At 38.1% G+C, this 8,808-nt stretch overlaps 1 protein-coding gene across 2 annotated transcripts in view; it reads left to right on the forward strand.

Annotated features, from left to right (window-relative positions):
- The window catches only part of clta (clathrin, light chain A), a 14,215-nt gene extending 5,668 nt beyond the window's left edge, over positions 1 to 8,547 (forward strand). Inside the window, exons 5-7 of one of the 2 annotated variants that reach the window (XM_005736318.2) lie at positions 3,132 to 3,185; positions 5,910 to 5,945; positions 7,335 to 8,547. In XM_005736318.2, coding sequence (XP_005736375.1) covers positions 3,132 to 3,185; positions 5,910 to 5,945; positions 7,335 to 7,506 — 262 coding nt within the window. In that variant the 3' untranslated portion in view covers positions 7,507 to 8,547. The remainder of the gene's footprint in view (positions 1 to 3,131; positions 3,186 to 5,909; positions 5,946 to 7,334) is intronic. The other variant, XM_005736320.1, reaches the window with a different exon arrangement.
- The last annotated feature ends 261 nt before the right edge of the window (positions 8,548 to 8,808 follow it).

The following is an 8,808-nucleotide window of genomic DNA, read 5'->3' on the forward strand; positions in this document are numbered from 1 at the left end:
CTCTGGTGCAAATTACTGACCTCTGTCATCATTTTAAGTGGGGGAACTTGCACAATCGGTGGCTGACTAAATACTTTTTTGCCCCACTGTATGAGCGAGGTCCTCCTCCACCAAGAACTTCGTCTTCAGCCAGCATCGTCTCACTCAAAAGGCGATGGAAAATTTTGACTTACGAAAATTTTGACTTACGAAAGACCCTCTGGAATGAATTTATTTCGTAAGTCGGGGTTCCACTTTATTAAGTTTCCCAGACACTGGAGTTATTGTTCACTGCATGTCTTCAGTCATTAAAATTACCTATACCTAAGACAAGTCTATGCAATTTGCTGTTATTTCAGGAAATTTAATAACTAATGTGTGATATTTTAAGGAAAACAAATTGAGTCAAATATTTCCTGTGAGGTAAAAACACTTTTTACTGTGTCTTTTATTATCACAGGAGGGTTCTGTATAGAGATGCACCGATTGCAATTTTCTTGGTCAGTTTAGATATTTTTCTGATCTGCCGTTACTGATTTTTGCAGGCTTTTAACTGACAACAGTTACAAACAAAACTCCACCTTTCTTCCGTGTAAAATAAACTGTAATTGTCAATAAACTTGACAATTACAGGATCTTTTTTTAAAATTTAAACTACTTCAGTGCAGTATAAATAATTATCTGAAAATAAGCTGTTGTACACCCACATTTACCTGAAATGACTTCACCAGATAACAAGACATTGTCTTCTTTTTCTCTGTAATTTTCCTCATAACCGCTTTGATCCTTTGCTCATCCTCAGGCTGCCTCTGAGCTCTGGATAGCTTTAGCTACTTTTCCTCTGTTAGTTTCTTTAAAATGTCCATGTTTAAATATCTCTTTAGATTTGTTCTGAACGTTTTTGTTTTCTGTTTGTTTGATTAAGCCACCCTTGTTTCTTATCTCACTTCCGTGCTAACAGTGTAGCATGTGGGTAGGTGTGCAACTAATAGCCTGTGCTGCTGTATGTGAGTCATACGTACATTAAAAGGACTGGCTTATAATCGGTCATATGGGAGTTTGACTGATCACCAGACAAGGTGTAAAACACTGAAAATAAGCTGATTCCAATTTATGAACGGTCAATCGGTGCATCTCTACTTTTGCATTCATGACTTGATGCAGGTAATTTACTAAAGGTCATGACATCTCACGACACATCCTGTGGGTGACTAACAGTTTTCGAGGTAATCTGCAGAGCTCCTTTTACCGTATTCTGGCTTCAGAAACGTATAAGGTGTAGAACAGGGTAATGGGTTTTTAAAAAGAAAGAGGGAAAAAAAAAGAATAAATTGAGATTACATGTCTTATAACCCGGTATTATGGAAGCCCGTTTCCGCCACTAAAAAAAAAAAAAGAATCCATAACTCAAAATTTCGACATATTTTCCCAAAATTTCGACATATTTTCCCAAAATTTCGACATATTTTCCCAAAATTTCGAGAAAAGCAACTCGAAATTTCGAGTTAGCGCTGCCAATCAGTAATCTACGTGAATGACGTCATTTCCATGTTACCCGGAAGCTGAAGCCCTCAGCTACAAATGCTACAGCTAAGCTACCGGTATTACATCCAGTCGTGAATGCACAGATTGCTGAGTGTTTTAAGCCTGGCTTCACAAATGATGAAATCCCTGTGTTATTAGCTGAATCACATGGTGTTACTATCAGCAAACATACTTTAATTTGTTGGGATCCGTTTTTGAGTGCGCGGTCCTGCGCCATATGCTTCCGGGTAACAAGAAAGCGACCTCATTCACGTATATTTTTGATTGGCAGAGCTAACTCGAAATTTTGAGAAATGTAACTCGAAATTTTGAGTTATGGATACTAGCTTCTTTTTTTTTTTTTTTTTTTAAGTGGCGGAAACGGGCTTCCATACGATATACTCCAGAGGTATACCTCTACAATAGTGAGAGGTAGATGGTGCCTCATGGATGGGGGTGTTGAGGTGTTCATTAATAGCGACATCTACTGGATTTAACAGTGCATTGCAGGCAGGGTGGAGAGAGAATGAACTAGGTTCTGAACACTAAATGAGTGAAGGGTCCTTTATGTAACCAGCTGGTGATATAGTCCAATTAATTTGATTATAACAAAATAATGTATTTGAATAATATAGGGCGACCGTGGCTCAAGGGGTTGGGAAGCGCATCTGTAACCGGAAGGTCGCCGGTTCGATCCCCGGGCTCTCTGTCCTGGTCGTTGTGTCCTTGGGCAAGACACTTTACACTACCGCCTACTGGTGTTGGCCAGAGGGGCCGATGGCGCGATATGGCAGCCTCGCTTCTGTCAGTCTGCCCCAGGGCAGCTGTGGCTACAACTGTAGCTTGCCTCCACCAGTGTGTGAATGTGAGAGTGAATGAATAGTGGCATTGTAAAGCGCTTTGGATTTATATAGTGCTTTTCAAGGCACCCAATCTATTATTATTATTAGTATTAGTATTATTATTATTAGTATTATTATTAGTATGTCAAATGAATGCACAAATGTTTTTTTTTTTTTTCTTTTCTTGTGTATGTGGGCGGGAGTTAAACGATCCCAGATTGGAAAAATGTTCTTTTTCCTCCATGGTCCCTTTGTGTAGTGGGTGATGACAAGCCAAAAATTTAAAAGCACAAATGGCACTTAAAGTGGTCTCGTCTACTCCTCAGCACAAATGCGAATGATTCAAAAGTTGCGCTTACGTGTCAGACACTGCACTGCTGTTCAGCACAGCAGCTGTTTCACCTGTCACATGATTTTTCTTACAGCGTTGCATGCACTGATGTGGGGTTACGCTTATTGTTATAGCTATAACATACTGGGTTAAGAGATTCCACTGTTAGGCTAATTAGTTAAAAATGTGTCAAGTATTCAAAATGTGAGAGGTATGAAGAACTAAAAGTGTGTTGTGCATGACTGGTGCAATGGCATTAAAGATGTAAAACTTTCTTTAAACAGTCTTTAAATCCCTCTGACACTGATCAAACACCTGATTGGTTATATTCCTAAGCATATTATTGTACGGTAACTTGCAGTGCTTGTGTTTCCATTCCTCTTCTCCCTTTTACCACTTTCTCTCTTTTCTCCTGCCTTCTTGCTGCTCTGTCGTTTGGGCGGATATTTGTCCAGGGTGTTGGATGAAGACTTCTACAAGCAACCCTTCTCTGAGCTCATTGGTTATGTGTATGTTGCTCCAACTAACATCCTCCTCTTATTGTTTATTTGTTTTGTTTTTTTCCCCCATTGTCAACAGCCATTGACATCACATATCTCTTAGAGCATCAGTTTACCTTCTTTCTGCTGCCATGTGTTACTTTCTCCTTCAGTCATACATTTGAAGTGCTTGGATTCATAATCGTTACTTTGCCTATCCAGCTTGAACTTTTTCCAAATATAAACTGCATTTATAATTTGAACTCCATATCCATATCATCTGCATGACATTTGTGAGTTTGATGCCTGTCGGTATATTTCAGTAACGCATGCCATCACATCCATGGAAATCAAATGAATACTTTCACAACTGTGCCCATGTTAATTTCTCATTCATTTCTCTTTGATTCTCTTCAGCAACTCATTATCCAAATGCATTTCATAAATTTCTAACAATTAACACCTGCTTAAACCAACTGCGTAAAAAATTAATGAAAATGTTTTGGGTTTTTTTCCACTTAACAACTTTATTAATGTTGGTTTTCTTGTTTTACTTACAAGTAAGATATGTAGAGATGGGTTGAAGCAATTGTGTGTGGTTTTTCTTTTCCTTAATCTCATATATTATAATCATGGCCAAAAGTTTTGAGAATGACACACTTACTGGTTTTCAAAGTTTGCTGCTTCATTGTTTTTAGAATTTAAAAAAAAAAAAAAAAATTTCTCAGTTGTTTCTGTGATGTAAACCAGTATAATTACAAGCACTTCATAAGTTTCACAGGCTTTTATTGGTAATTACATCAACGTTATGCAAAGAGTCAATATTTGCTGGCTCTTCTTTTTCAAGGCCTCTGCAGTCGCCCGGGCATGCTGTCAGTCGACTTCTGGGCCAAATCCTGAGTGATGGCAACACATTCATTCATAATCACTGCTCGGAGTTTGTCACAGTTAGCAGGTTTTTGCTTTTTCACCCACATCTTGAGGATTGACCACATGTTCTCAATTGGATTAAGGATAGTTTCCTGGTCATGGACCTTAAATTTCAATGTTTTGTTCCCTGAGCCACTTAGTTATCACTTTGGCCTCATGGTATTCCATCATTCTGGCAAAGGCATTGTTATTCACCAAACTGTTCTTGGGTGGTTGGAATAAGTTGCTGTTGCAGGATGTTTTGGTAAGGCAAGGCAAGTTTATTTGTATAGCACAATTCAACATCAAGGTGATTCAAAGTGCTTTACAGAGACATTAGAAACAAGAACAAATAAAAAGCATGATTTAAAATTGATTAAAACAAGCAAATAAACTAACTAACTAATTAACAAACAAACAATGGTAGCATTCTTTATTGGGTGAATGCCATAGGCCAGGAGTGTTGAACTCCAGGCCTCGAGGGCCGGATATATCTTCACACTCCTGACACTCACGGTTAAAGAATTTTTTGATACCGTTGACCGTTTCCCCATGAATTATGTTTGTTTCAGGATAGGAAATCTGTCCTTCTCTCAGATTTGAAACTTTCAAACGCTTTTTTTCCTCTCGTATTCATTTGTTTTCACGGCAAAGAAGGAAATTGCTAAACTGAAGCAGCAAACTTTGTGTAGACGGTAAATCATTTCACTTCACAATGGTACTTTTGAGGTTTCTTAGTATTATATAAACATCAGCCTATAAATGATTAAGAAAACCGTAATTATTTAGAAACACATGTGAGGTTTTTTCTTAAATGCTGAATGAGCCTGGAGTTCGTTTCCAGGCAGTAGTAATTATTGCATTTATTTATTTATTTTTTATCTATAAGAAATGTGAAGATATCAAATCGTGGATACACAACTGCTTCAAACTGAGCTGTGTTCATGCTTTATTAGAATGTTAAGATGACCTGCTGATACGCCCAGCTAGCTGTCGAATAGCTTGAGCTGTGCAGCCTTTGGTTCTGCTATCAAATTACTTGGGTATATCCATTAGCCTTCATTGTGGTGTGCACGTTTTGTTGCTGTCAGCTTCGTTGCCAAATGTAAGAATTTAGATTGGTGCAAAACCTGGTTTCATGTAAAGAAATTCCAGGCCTCTTGTTATTCCTACATTGCCTCCAGCATTTTAAAGTGTTTAGTTTCTTTCTTGTTGAGCTGCTCATCTGAAAATTAGCATCATGTTACCGCTGTCTTTGTGTTATTTGAATAGTCCTTTTCTCAAAATGTGCACACCCGTGGAGCTTTCCAACTTATTGTTGTACTCACCTAAACACAGAATGAAATTTTAGTCTTAGTAATGCATAATGACACTGAATCTTAATCGCTCCACTTCCGTCTTCCTCCATCTGATTGGTGTCACTCTATACCTACTATTTGGAGGAAGTGAGAATTGGAGTGTTATTTGCAAATGTAGGAACATTGTGTGTTTATAATTCATGAAAAATAAGTGAGCTGTTGGACTCTGTAGATCAGATTACTGAGATGATGCAGATGGTTAAATTTATTAACTTTATTACAGATTGAGAAGCTGATATTTTATTTATAGAAAACATAGATCAGTTCAGTTTAGCAAACCAAAGGCTGCACACTAATCATTTTCATTTTTAGGAAAATAAAGCCAAAAGAAAAATGTTGCTTTTGCATGCTGACTTTAAACATCTGCATTTGAGCTCATTTTTGTTGTCTTTTATTTCACCCCCCCCTCTCTCTTTCTTTCTCTCTCTCCTAAATTCTGACTTGTGAAACTGTTTCTCCCTGTTTTCTTTTCCTATGCACCTTAAAGCACACATATTAACCATCCTTGCTACCGCCTAGACCAGTTAAGTAAAAATATAAAACCCCAGAATTTCAAAATACTTTATCATTTTCACAGGGGTCAGATGCAGTTCTGTCTGTGTATGTGTTTATAGTGCATTGCAGAGGTACCCAGTTGAATAGCACAAGAGTTAGATCCAGAGCCTAGAGTTTGGTATAATGTTCCTCCTGTGATGTTGTGGTCCTTCTAGTCCCTTGTGTATTGTAGATGGTTGTGAAAGTGAATGCTCATTAGCTTCTCACCTGCCCTATTTTTCTTTGTGTACTGTGTTTAAGTTATTAGCTCAGGTGGGGTGGAGACTACAAAAGATCCTTTTAAGTAGAACCAAAGAATAGCATTGAGTTTCATGTTTGTGGATGGGGTGTCACAAGAGTTTAGCCATATCTGTGGCTTGAATCTCAAATTGCCTTGTAATAGTGGAACTGATCAATTTAATTTATTTTAATTTGTTTTTGTTCTTGTTTGCATTTGTTTAACTACATAAGTAATCTTTGTAAAGGCCTTTTTTTTGGTCTTTGATGGATTTAATGAACCCACACCCATGCCTAAATATTTTAAAGTTAATTATCTGTTTGGCATTTGAGACACATAATTTCAACGTCAGCGCATTCCTTGCCACAGCTGAAACACCCCGCTTTTCTGCTTGCCAATGCATGCTTAATGCATTTTTTTTTTTTCGTTTTGTTGTTTTTCTGCTAGGCTTGATTAAAAATCTGAACATGTATTACTGTTCCTATTAATCAAGGACAAGTATACAGATAACTACATATCACTATACTTGGTTCTTGTTGAGTTCCTTAATGAACAGCAATTTTATCCAGCCAGAAACACATTTTTCTTAATTTATTGTTGTTATTGTTATTATTATTATTATTATTATTATTATTATTATTTGGGGGGTGGGTTGGTTGTTTTTGGCTTGAGCTTGATATCTCGTTGTTGTGTATATATCTCCCCCTGATGTTGAGAGTAGAATATACAGGTGACTTGCTGTATTCTGTAAAGTGGGGGGCATGCCACAGGTAATGTAGCCGGGAAAGCTTGTTCCTTGTTGATTACTCAGTTTTGGGAGTAAAGATAGATAATGTTTGTGTGTAGTGATTGGACTGTCCAGCCCTGAGGTAGACGCTGCTGAACTAAAAAAGTCCAACCCAGACAAAATCAGATGGAAAAACTGAGTTTTTAATGCCAGGCTTAAAGTTCAATTTCAGTGTAACCAAAACTGAGAACTTGAGTCAAAATTTCACTGTTGGCGCCTCTGACTTTGTCTAAAGAACTTGTATGTGATGTTAGTCAGCAGAGATCTTCTTCAGGGCTGCACAGCTGTGTATCTTACGACTTCACACACTGATGGGCTCGCTCTTCTGTCTTTTCCTCCTTTAATGCTTACAGGGCGGCTGAGGAAGCCATGATTTCAGATCTGGATGAGAACAACCCAGGCACAGAGTGGGAGCGGGTGGCACGGCTCTGTGACTTTAATCCCAAGTCCAGCAAGCAGGCTAAGGATGTGTCCCGCATGCGTTCGGTCCTCATCTCCCTGAAGCAGTCCCCACTAGTCCGCTAGACACCCAAGGCTGCTCGGGAAATCATTCCATATCATCTTTTTCCATGACACGTCAACGAAACCAACTTCTCATGCCCCTCCATTTGTATTCTGATATCAAGGGGCACTTACACCCCTGTGTCCATATCTGTCAGTCATGCACAGCCTTGTTTCCCCACCTCACAGGGTATAGTCACTTGCCTTACCCTGATGTATTTCTTCCTGGCAGGGCTGGAAAGATTAGCCTTGATGTACCTGCTCACTATTTTCTGCCCCTTAAAGATTTTACCTATACACCTCTTTAATAAATCAGTCAAGACTTTGTTTCCCTTGTTGTTTAGTAAAAATGAAATCAAGGACAGATCTACACAAGGTCTCATGGTGTGTGTGTGACAGTTGTGCAAGGGTGGTGAGTTGGGACACTAAAAGGGAAGGGCTGACATTTGTTTGGGCCAACAGCTACACTACAGTGCTTTACAATGCGCCCCCAAACCCCCCCCCCCCCCCCAAAAAAAAAAAACACCCCCCACCGATATCATTCCTATAACGCTGTGTTGTCACTGTTAATCTGTCAGCCTCATTAATATTTTTACTTTTGAGGGTTGATATTAAATGGTTTCATTCACATTTCTTTCCGCAGCATGTCCAGTACAAAGTATTTCTTTCTGATTTTGATTTGAAGGACCAAACTCTTCAGACAGAACTCCAAATTCAATGTGTACTTTGAACTGTGTGTAGAGCCTGCTTGTGGCATATTGTGTTAAACTATGCATTTCTTTTGAAAGCCTCTCCCCCTCCTAGTCAGGAACTGAACTGAAGTCCAGTCATTACAATAAATGTGACCTATTTGTATGTGTGTTTAAACCTCAGCAGTGTATGTACTTGATGCGTGTACCTATGTACATATACAGAAGGCAATATATATATACATTATATAAAACATTTATGTCACTGAAATTAGACATTTGTGGGTTTAAAGAGAACTAGATCCTAGCCAGATGTTGGTTGACCATGTTTGTTTGATGTCCATTTGATTTCAATATCAATAAAAAGTAAATGAAAGATGTTGTTCTGCTGTCCTTCAACTTCATATTGAATATCTAGTCTTTGTTTACCTTTATTTTTTTTTTTTTTATCTTGAGGTCAGAGTATAACTCGATATTTCTTCAAACTAAGGGGAAAACGATCTCAGATTTGCATTAAATGTTTTTATATGAACTTTACCACGTTGAAGACTCCTTTTTACTGTCATCTAATGTAAATGTATTGATCAACATTTTTATTTTTTGCAACAATGGTGACATTGCAACATCATGCCGATGT

The sequence above is a fragment of the Pundamilia nyererei genome, unplaced genomic scaffold (assembly GCF_000239375.1).
Source record: "Pundamilia nyererei isolate P.nyererei 1_Seehausen unplaced genomic scaffold, PunNye1.0 scaffold00068, whole genome shotgun sequence".
Taxonomy (NCBI): domain Eukaryota; kingdom Metazoa; phylum Chordata; class Actinopteri; order Cichliformes; family Cichlidae; genus Pundamilia; species Pundamilia nyererei.